The 17,005-nt window shown below is 38.4% G+C and overlaps 1 protein-coding gene across 1 annotated transcript in view; it reads right to left on the reverse strand.

Moving 5' to 3' along the window:
* Positions 1 to 130: 130 nt before the first annotated feature.
* Positions 131 to 17,005, reverse strand: part of ACAD11 (acyl-CoA dehydrogenase family member 11) — a 98,146-nt gene continuing 81,271 nt past the window's right edge. The window contains exons 18-20 of the mRNA XM_005545782.5: positions 3,140 to 3,256; positions 1,851 to 1,960; positions 131 to 1,103 (exon numbers count right to left, since the gene is read on the reverse strand). Coding sequence (XP_005545839.3) covers positions 989 to 1,103; positions 1,851 to 1,960; positions 3,140 to 3,256 — 342 coding nt within the window. The 3' untranslated portion in view covers positions 131 to 988. The remainder of the gene's footprint in view (positions 1,104 to 1,850; positions 1,961 to 3,139; positions 3,257 to 17,005) is intronic.

Raw genomic sequence — 17,005 nt, forward strand, 5'->3', positions numbered from 1 at the left:
GAGGTAAGTACAGATCACATGGAGTGACTTGCCTTAGGGAGGGCCAGATACATGACAATAGATTAACTAAAACAAATCAGCAACCAATCCAGCCCGCTTTCCTCAGACAGAGAAACACATTACAAAACTGTAAGGACCAGATATAGCCTTTAATTCCTAATGTTCAAAAACAATCCTGCCTTCTAAATCACAACTTTTAAAATTAATCATAAGGCTAAATAGTTCGAGTTGTAAGATCTGTCCACTTCAAATAAGGATACCTTTTATAAAGTACTTTATTGTGGTTTCACAGATTTCAAGGTGCTTCTACATGGCTTCAGGGACTCTCACAACAAACCCTCAGTGGGTCAGCGTCTTCTAAGATTAAAATATTAACACCAATGCATGCAAAGTAAAGTGAGGTACAGTGAGGTTAAGGCAAAGTGGCAATGTTAAAGAGGCCCACAACACACAAGGGATCAGAGCCCAGGCCAAATTCTTGCTCCCCACCTCCACCCCACCCCAAGAAGAAATTTATTTTTTATTTGTTTTTATTTTTAGAAAGAGTCTCACTCGGTCACCCAAGCTGGAGGCCATGTCATGATCACAGCTCCTGTAACCTCAAACTGCTAGACTCAAGCAATCTTCCTGCCTCAGCTTCCCAAGTAGCTAGGACTACAAGCATGTGCCACCACACTTGGCTCATTTAAAAATTTTTTTGTAGAGATGGGGGTCTCACTGTGTTGCCCAGGCTGCTCCCAAACTCCTGGCCTCAAGAAGGCACTAGATTGAATGACAACAGCTACAGCATTTCTTATTGAACTCAACCCTGTGTGACCCTTGAAATTATAAAACCCACTGATCAAAATAGATGCTATAATCTTTACCACAAGTGAATAATTAACCCTGTGCTCAAACTGCTGCAAAAATATGAGATTCAAATGTTGGAGCCAGTGAAGTTTGTATGAAGGAGAGTTTCTGCCAGTGGGATGTGGCAGTGCCACTCTCCTTACATCTTGGCTGTCAGCTTTTTGGCTTGGTCCTGCAGCTCCATTGTTGCAATTGCTGAAAGGTGAACTTCGTCAGGTCCATCTGCTAAACGCAAACTTCGGGTTACAGCATACCTGAAAAAGCAAAAGAACCAGGGATCACAGGGAGTTATGGAAGAGGAACATGATACTTTGACGTCAGTCACTCTGATTGTAAAACAAGACTATATTAGTTCTTAAATCCCACCAAGGTCACGGTAAGAAAAAGAGTACCAGGAAAATAAGCTAAAGGGCTTCTGCAATGCCATCTTAAAGTTCCCAACTTCGGAGAGTTAAATGGCAAAGTACAGTGGAGTTAATCTCATTCCTGGTTTCCTATAGTTTACTAGATGTTGCTAGAACTTAGAACAGGCAGTGAATGGTATGATACTATATATTTAGTTCTTTCTTAAGGGTAAAAATAGATGAAGGATGAGACTCTATGTCCAGTATGACAGAGAAGGAGACGCTGTAATTATGTGTGGAGATAGACAGATGGGGAATGGAGAATGCTCCTACCTCCCAGTAATCAGGATCTAGATATTAGATAGTCACTGACATGTACCGCTATAAATTCAGCGAAACCCCATGCTGTGTCTATGGCCCAGGAATTCTCGGTGGGTCACCTCAGTGTAAAAATTAACATAATTGAATGAAACGATTATTGTAATAATAAGAGCAACTATTTCTTGGTGTTCAGCTCTATATTAAAGTATGTATATCACTTCATTTAGCCTTCAATTACACTGAAACTAAATGTAAGCAATTCTTGTCAAGGCATCTATAGATTTTTTACCTCCGTGCCTATCAAATGTAGATGATTCTTAAATGACATCTACTCACATGTTGGCCAGAGGGTAATCCTGGGAAACACCAGCACCTCCGCACACCTGGATGGCCCAGTCAACGATTTTGCAGACAGCCCGTGGGGCAGCCACTTTGATCATTGCAATCTACATAAGCAAGATATGAAAAGAATGCTTTTTTCTTAGACTATACACAATGTGGCAAAACTGGGAAATGAAACAAGGGAACTTTCCCACACCCAAGTCACCACTCAAACAGGATCTTTAACAAAAGCCAACAAAGAGATCCTGCTGCAATGCAGTTAATGGCCGTATTTCAGTCAATACAGACCCTCTGGAAAGAGACACCTCTTCCAAATCACATTTTATCCATTTATTTCTAACTTGCCTTGTTTCCAAAAGGATTTCAGGCAGCTGATAAATCACACTCATTACCTTAGGGATCATAAAAATAGTCCAAGGGCCTTTGTGCCTCTAATCAGTTTTCTTTTAGCAGTTTCATGGGCTTTTAGAATTAAATGATTATGTCTTTATTTCATATCAGCCAGAAATATAAGAAAGCAGAGGATGAGAAGTCTCTTCCATGAAACATTTACCATGTAGCAGTATCATGCTGTGCATTTTTTTGTTTTGTTATTTGAGACAGGCTCTCACTCTGTCACCCAGAATAGAGTGGAGTGGCTATTCACAGGCATGATCATAGCTCACTACTCATGCCTCAGAATCCTGGGCTCAAGCTATCCTCCTGCCTCAGCTTCCCTGGGACTACAGACACAAGTTACCATGTCGGCTAATTTTTTTTCTTTTTTTTTTAAGAGACAGGGTCTCACTATATTGCCCAGGCTGGTCTCAAATCCCTGGCCTCAAACAATTTTCCCACCTCCACCTCCCAAGTAGCTGGGATTACAGGCGAGAGCCACTGTGGGTGGCTGCTGCACATTCTATGTATATTATCTTGGTTACTCTTCACAAGAACCCTAGGCCTTAGGCAGAAAGGTTAAGTACTTTGCCTGTGATCACAAGGCTAGCAGAAAGTGGCAGAGTGGGTGCAGTTCCAGGGCTGTGTAAAACTTATGATTTCCCCCACTCTTTGTTGCTGTATCTTAAGAATGCTGAAGATATTCTCCCTCCCAAAAATCATTCCCTAAAGCACTTGCTAGGAGACTAGCAAGTGACAGGCATTTATAATTTATAACCCACAATCACATGGGGGCTTCCAATATTCTGAGTGCCATCGAGATGCCATGAAAACTGAAATGTCCAACAGGTGGAGAGAACTGGAGAAGGCTCAGCAGCTGGTGGTCCGAGGGGAGAAGGTAGCCTCACCTCCTTCTTAGCGCCAGCACTGCCCAGAGTGTCCATGCTGTGAGCGGCTTTCAGAGTCAACAAGCGGATCTTCTCAATGGCAATGCGGCTTTCAGCAATCCGGTGAGCCACAACCTCCTATAGGGGAACAAAAGACAGCAAAATGAAGGAGGAGCTAAGCTGTAACAGTCTTATAGTTTGGCGAAAACACTCTCTAGGCCAGAGATTGTTCACAAGCTTTACTCTAAGTATTTTTAAATGGAAGAGTTAATTCATTTGATACACACCAGCCTAACCACATACTTGTGGAATGCTACAGTTAAAATTGAAATATTTCAGAAAGACATTTTATTTTCCCAGAAAAATCATTTATTTTGGATGTCTTAATGTCTAAGGTAAAGATGGCTGACCTAAGCCACTGCCTTACTGCGAAACCACTCAAAGGCCCGCGAATTGCCTGCTGTCATGGAAACCTGGCTAAGTGCATGGTAGTGAAGCTGCTTATAGGTAAACTAGAAAATTCTCAGGACAATTTCAGTGTGGGGACAGTTCAGCAGCAATCTGCTGTGCTGTTACTGTAATTTATTTATTTAAAATGACCTTTCATTTGGTGGACAGTTGAATGATAATACATGTATAGATTGGAATAACCACAGTCAAGAACACAGAATAATTCCATCTCCCACAGAACTCCCCGGTGCTGCCCCTTTTTAGTCACAGCCTCCTCCCACTCCTAACCTCTGGCAACCATGAACAGGTTCTCCATCACTATAGTTTTGCCTTTTCCAGAATGTCATGTAAATAGAATCAGGTAGCATGTGTTGTTTTGAGACTAACTTCTTTCATTCAGTTTAATGCCTTTGAGCTTCATCTAAATTGTTCTGTGTATTGACTGTTCATTCCTTTTTATCGCTGAGTAGTATCTGAGTAGTATTCCATTGTAAGTATGTACCAGTTTGTTTATCTATTTGCCTGTTGAAGGACATTTCAGTTGCTGCCAATTTTTAAATTTTATTTATTTATTCTTTGAGACAGACTCTGGCTCTGTCACCCAGGTTGGAGTGCAGTGGCGCGATCTCGGATCACTGCAATCTCTGCCTCCTGGGTTCAAGCGATTCTCCTGCCTCAGCCTCTGAGTAGCTGGGACTACAGGCACCCGTCACCATGCCTGGCTAATTTTTGTATTTGTAGTAGAGGCAGGGTTTTGCCATATTGGCCAGGCTGGTCTTGAACTCCTGACCTTGTGATCTGCCCGCCTCAACCTCCTCAAGTGCTGGGATCACAGGCGTGAGCCATTGCGAGATTATTCATAGAGCTTCTGTGCATTTGTATATGGGTTTTTGTGTGGACATGTTTTCATTTTTTAAAGCAGATAGCAGGAGTAGAATTGTTGGGTCAGTGGTAAATATTTATTAAGAAACTGACAATTTTCTAGAGTGGTTGTACATTTTGCATTCCTACTAGCAGTGTATGAGAGTTCCAGTTGCTCCGCAAACTATCAGCACTTAGTATCATTTTATTTTAGTCATTTTAACAGTGTGCAGAGATATCACGGTTGTAATTTGCATTTCTGTAATGGCTATTGCTGTTGATCCCCTTCAATGTACTGATTTGCCATCTCTATACCTCTTTGGTGACATGTCTGTTAAAGTCTTTTGTCCATTTTTTAATTGGGTTGTTTTCTTACTATTTGATTTAGAGAGTCCTTTATATATCCAGGACACTAGTCATTTGCCATATGAGCAATTTGACAATTCTTTCTTTTATGGGTCTTGCTTTTGGTGCATGTTTAGGAACATTTTACCTAATCCCAGAAAATGATTTTTCCACTATGTTTTCTTCTAAAAGTTTACAGTTTTACCTTTTACATTTGGATCTATGATCCATTTCGAGTTAAAACTTTGTGTGAGGTGTGTGGTTTAGATCAAGGGTCACTCTTTTACCTATGTATGTCCAATTGCTGCAACACTATTTACTGTAAAGATGTAACTTTCTCCATTGAACTGCCTTTACACCTATGTAAAAAATCAATTGGCCTATATTTCTATGAATCTATTTCTGGACTCTCTCTTATGCTCCAAAGATCTACATGTCTTTTGCTTACTGATTACTGTAGCTTAGAGTAAGTCTTAAGATTGGGTAGTGTGATTCATCGAGCTTTCTTCTTTTTCAAATTCTTTTGGCTACTTTAGTTTTTTTTGTATTTCCATATAAATTTTGGGATCAGCCTGTCTTTATCTATAAAAACATCCTTTTGGGATTGTGATTGGAACTGCCTTAAGTCTGCAGATCAGTTTGAGGATGGTTAACATCTTTCATCTGTTAAGTCTTCTAATCTACATATTCACTTAGGTCTCCTTTGATTTATTTTATCGCTTTGAGTGCATGTGGATATTGTAGTGTTTTGATAGAGTAGTACTTAAAAAAAAAAAACTATTGTAAATGGTATTTTAAAACTTCCAGTTCCCCGTTGTTCATTGCTTGTATATAAAACTAAAATTGTTATGTATTGACCTTGTATCCTGTAACTTTGCTAAACTCACGTATTAGTTCTGGGAGGGCTGTTTCATTTTGTTTGATGTGTTCCTTAGGATTTTGCATACACTCACATTGTCATCTACAAGCAGGCCCAGTTTTACTTCTTTTTCCCCCAACTACATGCTCTTTTTTTCTCTTGTTTTACTGCACTGGCTAGGAATTCTTCTATGATCATAAATTGGAATAGTGAGGGTGAACATTCTTGCCTCATTCCCAGTTTTGGGGGAAAAGCATTTAGTCTTTTATCATTAAGTATGATGTTAGATTTTTAAAAATACTCTCTATAAAGTTGAGTAAATTCCTAGGCCGGGCGCGGTGGCTCAAGCCTGTAATCCCAGCACTTTGGGAGGCCGAGGCGGGCGGATCACAAGGTCAGGAGATCGAGACCACAGTGAAACCCCGTCTCTACTAAAAATACAAAAAATTAGCCGGGCGCGGTGGCGGGCGCCTGTAGTCCTAGCTACTCAGGAGGCTGAGGCAGGAGAATGGCGTGAACCCGGGAGGCGGAGCTTGCAGTGAGCCGAGATCGCGCCACTGCACTCCAGCCTGGGCAACAGCATGAGACTCCGTCTCAAAAAAAAAAAAAAAAAAAAAAAAAAAAAAAATAAAGTTGAGTAAATTCCTTTGTATTCCCAGTTTGCTGGGAGTTCCTATCATAAACAGATGCTGAATTTTGTCAAATGCCAAAGCATCAATTGATATGATGATGTGATTTTTTAATGTTCATGCAGTTTTCACTGTTAGTTTGGGAGATTATAATAATTTATTTTAAATTATCAAGTTACAGATATGAATCAGGCTTGCATTTGTGGGATAAACCCTACTTGACTATGCTGTATGATTATTTTTACACACTGCTAGACTTTATTTGGTAATACTTTGCTGGTGGTTTTTGCATCTATATTGGTCTATGATTTGTTCTTGTCTGGTTTTGGATTAGGATAATTCTGGCCTCATAAAATGAGTTGACGAGGGTTTCCTCCTTCTCTATTTCTGGAAGAGATATGTAAAACTGGTGTTATTTCTTCTCTAACTGTTTAGTAGAATTTACCAGTAATACCATCTGGGCCTGAAGATTTCTTTTTTTCAGGAGCTTTTTAACTTTGAATTCAACTTATAACAATAGTTGTAGAACTATTCAGGTTGTCTATTTCATCTTCAGTGAGTTTTGATAGTTTGTGGGGTTTGAGGAATTGTTCTACTTCATCTAAATTGTTAACTTTATGTGTTTTGTACACATACTAGAGCATGTGGGTCCCAAGTCCTAGATCTGGAATGGAGGAGACTCTGCTTCCGCCTTGGCTCCAGACCCCATTCTCCAATCCATGTTTTCCCAGAGAGCTCTGCATTGTGGCTTACACACAGCCTACACAGACTAAGAAAATCAGTATGTCTGATATCCTCTGCTTCTAACAAGGATGGAATTGATATATTTTTCCCTATTTCTTCTGTTAAGTACAACTAATAACCCTGGGCATTATCTATAAAACAAACGTAAGAAGACTCTGAAAGGTAGAGAAAAAGTAGTCTTCAGGTCCAAAATAATAACCTAGTGGTGTGTTTCCTAGGTTTTCTTTTTGCCTCATCTATCTCAGCTGCTGAGATTCTTCCCAGCAGCTGAAGAATCTAGTAACCTGGAAATGTCAGCGAGCACAGACCGAAACAAAACAGAAACATAAAGCACCCCAACAAAAGCATAATCTCTCTAACCAAAGGATCAGCAAAGGGGCAGCCTAGCAAGCCAAAAATCTTTTAGAGAATAACCACTTTACTGCAGCCAGATACCACAGAAAAAACACTGGCCCCCACCCCTCCTCACACCAGCAAAGACAGGATGGGGAGCATAGGCTTCCTCCCTGGTAAGCACTGTAATGAGGTGCCCCAACACCCCTGCCAGGAAGGTATCAGACAGTGCCAAGTAAAAACCTGAGGCTTTCCTCCCCACTGGCCAGTAATAAGTCCCCCCGACCCATCTTATGAAGTGTTAGTGCAGTCCAAATGGGATGCCTGGACTTTCATCCTGCCTGGCAGTATGAGAGCATCATCCTCTTCAGGTACTGATGGAAGCTGGGAGGGGAACCTGGACTTCTCTCTCTGCCTAGCAGTAATGAGGTGATGCCACTCCTTTCTCTGACAGAACGGTGTCAAAGAAAGCCAATTAAAATAGAAGCTTTAAAAAGGTCCAGAGTCTCACAATATAAAACTGTTCAGGTTTCAATTTTAAAAATCATCCATAATACCAAAAACCTGGAACAATTCAAAATGAATTTTTAAAAAATCAAGAGACACAGTGATATAGTTTGGATGCTTGTCTCCTCCAAGTCGCATATTGAAACATGAAGGTGGAACTTAGTGTGAGGGTCATGGGGGAATATCCCTCATAAATGGTTTGATGCCTTCTCTGCAGTAATGAGTTCACATAAGATCTGATTGTTTAAGAGAGTCTGGGATGTCCTCCCTTATCTCTCTTGTTCCCTCTCTTGTCACGTGATGTGCTGGCTCCCTCTTTACCTTCCACCATGATTGTAAGCTTCCTGAGGCCTTCCCAGAAATAGATATTGGCACTAGGCTTGCACAGCCTGCAGAACCATGGGCCAAACGAAGCTTTTCTTTATAAATCACCCAGTCTCAGGTATTCCTTTATAGCACTATAAAATGGACTAACACACCCAGATAACAGAGATGTTAGAATTTCTGGCAAAATTTTAAAGCAGCCATGATAAAAATGCTTCAGTGAGCAGTTACAAACACAACTGAAGCAATTAAAACAATTGAAAGCCTCAGCAAAGAAATAGAAGATGTAAAGAAGAACCAAATGGGTATTTTATAAGTAAAAAACATAACAGTTCAAATAAAAAGCTCGGTGGATGGGTTCCACAGCAGAATAGAGGGGACAGAGGAAAAAAATCAGTGAACTGGAAGATAGGACAACAGAAACAGCCCAATCTAAACCACAGAAAGAAAACAAACTGGAAAAGAAAAAAAGAAGAAGAAGAACAGCATCATAGGAACATGTGGAATTATAACAAAAGATCTACCATTCACATCACCAGATTCCAGGAAGAGAAAGAGTAAGGCTGAAAAAGTGCTTGAAGAAACAATGGCTGAAAACATCCCAAATTTGGCAAGAGACCTAAACCTGAAGATTCAAGAAACTGGGTGAATCCCAAGCAGCATAAATCCCAGAAATCCATACCAACACACATCATAATTAAATTTCTGGAAAAATAGAGATAAAAACATCTTGAAAGCACCAGAGAAAAATGACATCTTATCTATAGCAGGGAGGTATATATGTCAGAAGGAAGTAGCACAATATTTTTCTAGTGCTGAAAGAAAAGAAACTTATATCCAGTGGGGATATCTTTCAGGAAAAAAGAAGAAATAAGACATAGATGAAGCAAAACAGAAATTGTCACTTTTAGACTCTAAAAGAAAGGTTAAAGGAAGTTCTCTAAATGGAAAGGAAAAGATAGAAGAAACCTTGGAAAATCGGGAAAGAAGAAAGAACACAATAAGCAAAAATATGGCTAATAAAATTCGTTTGCTTTCTTCTCTAAAATTTTCTAAAGTATATTTGATGGTGGAGGCAAAAATTATAACCCTGATGTTATTCTAAATGTATTTAGAGAAAATAATTAAGACAATTATATTGTTTATTTATTTAGAGACAGAGTCTCTATCTACCAGGCTGGAGTGCAGTGGGGTGATCTCAGCTCACTGCAACTTCTGCCTCCTGGGTTCAAGCAATTCTTGTGCTTCAGCCTCCTGAATAGCTGGGGTTACAGGCACACGCCACCACGCCTGGCTAAGTTTTGTTTTTAGTAGAGACAGGGTTTCGCCATGTTGGCCAGGCTGGTCTCAAACTCCTGACCTCATGTGATCCACCCGCCGTAGCCTTCCAAAGTGTGGGATTACAGGCGTGAACTACTGCGCCAGACCCAAGACAATTGTATTATAAATGAGAGAGTAAAAGGAACTTAAAGGAAGGTAAAATGACTATACTTGACTCAAATTGGTAAAATGATGACACCAATAGACTTTAATAAGATCTAGAGAGAAAGGTAACTAGATAGATAAATAAACAAGTATATGTGATACCTAGAACAACCACCAAAAGAGTTATACAAAAAGATACACTCGAGAAATATTATAAATAAATCAAAATGAAGTTCTAAAAATGTTAAATTAACCCACAGGAATGCAGGAAAAGGAAAACAGAAAAGCAATAACCAGAGAGAACAAACAGAAAACAAAAATAAAATATCCGATTTAAGCCCTAACATATCAGTTATTATAAAGACAAAGATAAAGTGGATTAAAAATATGGCCCAACTATATGTCATTTAGAAGAAATATACATCAAATATAATGATATAGGGCCAGGCGTGGTGGCATCCACAACAGGACATCTATAAAAATGCTATAGCTAACATTATACCTAATATTCCCCAAAGACAGAGAACAAGGTAAGAATGTCAGTTCTCACCTCTCTTATTCAACATAGTATTAGAAGTTCTAGCCAGTGCAGTAAGACAAAGGAAGGAGACAAAAAGCATGTATATCAGAAAAGAATAAAGAAAACTGTTCCTTATTTACAGACGACATGATTATCTATGTAAAATCCCAAGCAATCTACAAAAAACTCCTAGAACTAATAAGTGAGTTCAGCGAGGCCACAGGGTATGAGATAAACATACAACATGGTGAAACCCTGTCTCTACTAAAAATACAAAAAAATTAGCCAGGTGTGGTGGCAGGCACCTGAATCCTAGCTACTTGGGAGGCGGAGGCCAGAGAATCGCTTGAACCTGGGAGGCGGAGGCTGCAGTGAGCCGAGATCATCCCATTGCACTCCAGCCTGGGCAACAACAGTGAAACTTCAGCTCAAAAACAAAACAAAACAAAAAACTAAACTTCTATATACTAGTAATAGACCCTGAAGTTAAAAACACAATACTTATTATAATTGCTCAAAACTGAAATACGTATGTATAGGACTTGTAGGCTGAAAACTACACACAGATGAGACGATGTGTGTAGATGATGAAAGAAATCAAGGAAAAGTGAAATAAACGGAGAGATATACCAGGTTCACAGAATACAAAACTCTACATAGTAAAGATATCAATTTTTCTCAATGTTTGCAGATATGGACAAGATTATTTTTAAATTATATGCAAAGGCAAAGGAACCAGAAGAGCTGAAACATTTGGAAAGAGAAGTCTAACCTGAGAGGAATCAGTCTAGCTTATTTGAAGATTAATTATGTAACCACAGTAATCAAGACTGTGTGGTGCTGGCAGAGAGACTGACGCATAGCTAATTAGGACAGAAGAGACAACCCACATATAAACCCACACAAATAATGTCTGACTGATTTTTGAGAAAAGCACGAAAACAGTTCAATGGAGGAAAGATAGCCTTTAAAAAAAATGTTGCTGAAGCAATTAGACATTCACAGGCAAAAAAAAAAAAAATGAACCTTGACCTAAGTTTCATACAAAAATTAACTCAAAATGTAAGCAGACACAAATGTAAAATGTGAAACTCTCAGAGACACATTATAGGAGAAAATCTTCAGAATATAGGATTAGGCAGAGTTATTAGACTTGACACCAAAAGCATGACCCATAAAAGCAAACATTGACAAATTAGAGTTCATTAAAATTAAACACTTTTGTTCTGTGAACGACCTGGTTAAGAAGATGAAAAGACAAGATACAGAGTAGGAGAAAATATTTACAAACCACATATCTGACAGGATAGTATCTAGAATCTATAAAGAACTCTCAAAATTCAATAGTAAAAAAGGTGATCTAGGACATGGACACAGGACATGAACCAAAGAGGACATAAGATGGCAAATAAGTACATGAAAAGATGCTCAACATGATTCACCAACAGGGCAACTGAGATTAAAGCCACAATGGGTGGTTTTAAAACCACAAACCCATCAGAATGGCTAAAATTAAAAAGTAGTAACACCACCATATGCTGGAGGGGATGTGGAGAAACTGAATCACTCATACTCAGTTGGTGAGAACAAAAAATAGAAAGGTTTAGCAGTTTCCAAAAAAACTAAACATGCAACTACCACATGACACAGTAATTGCACTCGTGGGCATTTATCTCTGAGAAACGAAAACTTATATTTACACAAAAGCCTACACAAATGTTTACAGCAACTTTATTTGCAATAGCCCAGACCTGGAAACAACCCAGATGTCCCTCAACAGATAAACAGTTAAACAAACTGTAGTATATCCAGACTAAGGAATACTACTGAACAATAAAAATGAACCAACTACTGATAAACACAACGTAGATAAATCTCCGAGAAATTATGTTGAGTGAAAACAGCCAGTGTCAAATGTTTTCATACTGTATGATTCCATTCTTGGAATGACAAAATTGTAAAATGAAGAACAGATTAGTGGTTGCCAGGAGTTAATGAGAAGGCTGGGGTGGAAGCAAACTAAATGTGGCTATAAAAGGGCAACATGAAGGATCCTTGTAGTGAATGGAATGCTCTGTATTCTGACTATATTCATGACAACATCTTGGTCCTGATACTGTATTCTAGTTTTGCAAGATGTTACCATTGGGGAAACTGGGCAAAGGATTCAAGAGATCTGTATGTTCTTATACCTGTATGTGAAACTGTAATTATCTCAAAATGAAAAGGTGAATTTAAAAATGGTACTTGCTTCTTGTTTAGCTTAGAAAACATTCTCTGAGTTTTCCCAATTTGTCAGAACTTGTAAGAGAAGCAGGGAGGTAAGTGGAAAAACATTAAAATCAAGCCTCACCATAAGTCCCACAGGCAACCAAACATTCAGAATTCCTCAATGAAACCCAGGGAGCATACAAAATGCATCCAGCGAGCTCTAATGAGTTTTTTGGTTTCCAGTTCTAAACACAGAACTGAGTTGGTCTGAGTGTCGCGGGTTATTGTTAAGCTAAACACAGAATTGGTTTCCAATTCTAAATATGGAATTGATGTTTACACTGAAGAAAAACGTTCATTAAGATGAGTTAAACCAGCAGACAATTACGGTGCTTTGATTCAAGCCATATTAACCTTCCATACCTGTGTTTTCCAGGTTATATTTACATTTTATTTTTTTTTATGGTAATCATATATTTTTTATTTTTTATTTATTTCTAACTTTTCTTTTAAATTCAGGGATACACATGCAAGTTTGTTATATAGATAAACTCATGTCACGGGGGTTTATTGTACAGATTATTTCGTCACTCAGGTATTAATCCTAGTACCCATTAGTTATTTTTCCCGACCCTTTCCCTCCTCCCACCTTCCACCCTCTGGTAGGCCACCATGTCTGTTATTTCCCTTTATGTGTCCATGTGTTCTCATCATTTAGCTCCCACTTATAAGTGACAAACGTGGTATTTAGTTTTCTGTTCCTGCGTTAGTTTGCTAAGGATAATGACCTCCAGCTCTATCCATGTTCCCACAAAAGAAATCAACTTATTCTTTTTATGGCTGCATAATGTTCCATGGTATTTATATACCACATTTTCTTTATCCAGTCTATCATTGATGGGTATTTAGATTTATTCCACATCTTCACTATTATGAATAATGCTGTACTAAACATATGCATGCATGTGTCTTTATAGTAGAACGCAGAACGACTTATATACCTTCATGTATATATCCAGTAATGTGATTGCTGGGTCAAATGGTATTTCTGTTTTAAGTTCTTTGAGGAATCCTCACACTGTTTTCCACATTGGTTGAACTCCTACCAAGAGTGTATAAGCCTTCCTTTTTCTCCACAACCTCACTAGCATCTGTTATTTTTTGACTTTTTAATAACAGCCATTCTGACTAGTGTTAGATAGTATCTCATTGTGGTTTTGATTTGCATTTCTCTAATGATCAGTGATTTTTAGCTTTTTATCATATGCTTGTTGGCCACATGTCTGTCTTCTTTTGAAAAGTGTCTGTTCATGTCTTTGGCCTACTTTTTAAAAAATTTCTTTAAGTTCCTTATACATGTTGGATGTTAGACTTTTGTCAGATGCAAATAGTTTGCTAAATTTTCTCCAATTCTGTAGGTTGTCTCTTTACTCTGTTGATAGTTTCTTTTGCTGTGCAAAAGCTCGTTAGTTTAATTAGACTGCATTTGTCAATTTTTACTTTTTTTGTAATGGCTTTTGGCGTCTTCATTATGAAATCTTTGCCCATTCCTATGTCCAGAATGGCATTGCCTAGGTTGTCTTTCAAGGTTTTTATAGTTTTGGATTTTACATTTAAGTCTTTGATCCTCAACAAAATACTGGAAAACAGAATCCAGCAACACATCAAAAGGCTTATCCACCATGAACAAGTAGGCTTTATCCTTGGGATGCAAGGTTGGTTCAACATATGCAAATCAATAAATCTGATTCATCACATAGAACTAAAGACAAAAACCACATGATCATCTCAATAGATGCAGAAAAGACTTTCGATAAAATTCAACACCCCTGCTAAACTTTTCTATTAAAAACTCTCAATAAACTAGGTATTTGAGGAACATACCTCAAAATAATAAGAGTCATCTATGACAAAACCACAGCAAACATCATACTGAATGGGCAAACACTGGAAGTATTCCCCTTAAAAACTGGTACAAGACAAGGATGCCCTCCCTCACCACTCCTATTCAATACAGTATTGGAAGTCCTGGCCAGACCAATCAGGCAAGAGAAATAAATAAAGTGCATCAAAATAGGAAGACAGAAAGTCAAACTATCCCTGTTTGCAGAACACATGATTCTATATCTAGAAAACCCCACAGTCTCAGCCCAAAAGCTTCTTAAGCTGATAAACAACTTCAGCAAAGTCTCAGGATACAAAATCAACAAACAAAAATCACTAGCACTCCCCAAGAGCCAAATTGGGAATGCAATCCCACTCACAATTGCCACAAAAAGAATAAAATACCTAGGAATAGAGCTAACCAGGGAGGTAAAAAATCTCTACAAGGAGAACTATGAAACAGTGCTCAAAGAAATCAGAGATGACATAAACAAATGGAAAAACATTCCATGCTCATAGATACGAAGAATCAATAGCATTAAAATGACCATACTGCCTGGGGCAATTTATAGATTCACTGCTATTCCTATCAAGTTACCAATGACATTCTTCACAGAAGCAGGAAAAACTATTTTAAAATTTATGGAACCAAGAAAGAGCCCAAATAGCCAAGGCAATCCTAAACAAAAAGAACAAAGTGGGAGCCATCATGCTACTTGACTTCAAACTATACTACAAGGCTACAGTAACCAAAACAGCATGGTACTGTTATAAAAACAGGTACATAGACCAATGTAACAACAGTGAGCCCAGAAATGGGGCCACATACCTACAACCATCTGATCATTGACAAAGGTGACAAGAACAAGCAACAGAGAAAGGACGCCCTTATTCAAAAAACGGTGCTAGGATAATTGGCTAGCCATATGCTGGAGATTGAAACTGGGCCCCTTCCTTACACCTTAGCCATTTTTTTCACATTTAATTATCCTTTTATTGTCATTTCTTTTCTTCTTTTTTATTCTTTTAAGTTCTGGGATACAAGTGCAAAACATGTAGGTTACATAGGTATGCAAGTGCCATGGTGGTTTGCTACATTTATCAACACGCCATCTAGGTTGTAAGCCCTGCATGCATTAGCTATTTGTCCTAATGCTCTCCCTCTCTTCGCCCCGACCCTCCAACTGGCCCCCGTGTGTGTTGTTCCCCTCCCCATGTCCATGTGTTCTTATTGTTCAACTCTCCACTGATGAGTGAGAACATGCACACCTTAGCCATTTTTATGCTGGTCATGTTTGCCCTTCAACAGGGGATATTTGATTAGAGTTTCCCTAAAGCAGTGATGTTCAACATAATAGCCACTACCCATATGTGGCTAATGAGCATTTGAAATATACCTAGTCTGAACTGAGATGTACTATAAGTATAAAATATGCACCCCATATGGAAGAACAAATGTTAAAATATAAAGTATCTCATTAATAATTTTTATATTGATTTCATGTTGAAGTAGTATTTTTGACATTTTGGGTTAAATAAAATATATTACTAAAATTAATTCCATCTTTTTCTTTTTACTTTTTAAAAATGTTGCTATTAGAACATTTAAAATTACATTTAAGGTTCACAGTATATTTCTTTTGGATGGCACTACCCTAGAGGTTGAAACATGGCTCTGAATTAATTTCAAACAAGTTGCTGGTGGTGAATAAATATTTTTTGATGGCTGTAAAACAGGGTAGTTATAACTTTTATAACTTCATGAGCAGACTTAAAAGACAGACATTTACTTCTCAGCTTTAGAATAAAGGAGGTATTCTCAGCAGGGTTTCTATAGACCCTAGATTTGCTGAAAAGTATTAAATGGGTATAAACTAGGTGCTCCAGGGAAATGCCAAATATATTTCCTGAGACAGAACTGGGATGGAGAATTTTTTGTTACAGCCTGGAGTAAATTAGAAGGCAGCTGGAAAGAGCCTTCAAATTCAAAGAAATGAAATGTTCCTTTCACAAATTAAAATAAAAAAGCTGGCCCAGATGTTTGCTTATGACATGCTCACACATCTTTTTGCTTCTGCCAGATCATGTTATTTGTGCCAGATGTGAGAAGTTTCCAGTGAAGACAGGCATATTTGTTAAAAAGCCAGGCTTGCTCTGTGTGAAGCATTAACTTTAAAAGGTGGAAGGGAAATTTTTTACTAGTGCAGTTTTAAAACACCACTCATGAAAGCAGCACTTGCGCAGAGTGCTTTTGTGCATTCGAGATGCTTGTCTGTCGACTTTACTGTGACCTCCCTTCACCCTGCTCCAGGGTTTGCACACAAGCTTGACAGAAGGGTAACAAGTAATGGTTGGTGCCCTGAGCACCTCTTCAGCCTTTTTCAACAGCATCAGGGGCTATATCCATGGCCCCAGAAGGTCACACTTTCTCACCTCCTCCCACAGTGCCCACCCAAAAGCTGAACCCTTGCCTTTGCTGTATATTAAAAGGGCTCCCGACAAATTATTCCCAGGTGTAGGGTCATAAAGCAGGCTGTAGTTTTTCAGTCAAAAACCTATACAAATAAATCATATACATGCTGAATAATACTTTACAAAAAGCAAACATAGATTATAAACATTTAACGTAAAAAAATATACTGCAAATTTTATAGGATGGCCAAAAATGTACAAGGAGACCGACATACTAAAATATACATGTGCAGCAAACACAAATACAATTCCATCACCACAGATTTGACCTAACACTAACATGTTAGCAAAAATAAAGAGTGAACATTTAATAATAGTTCTTC

This window comes from Macaca fascicularis, chromosome 2 (genome assembly GCF_037993035.2).
Source record: "Macaca fascicularis isolate 582-1 chromosome 2, T2T-MFA8v1.1".
NCBI lineage: Eukaryota > Metazoa > Chordata > Mammalia > Primates > Cercopithecidae > Macaca > Macaca fascicularis.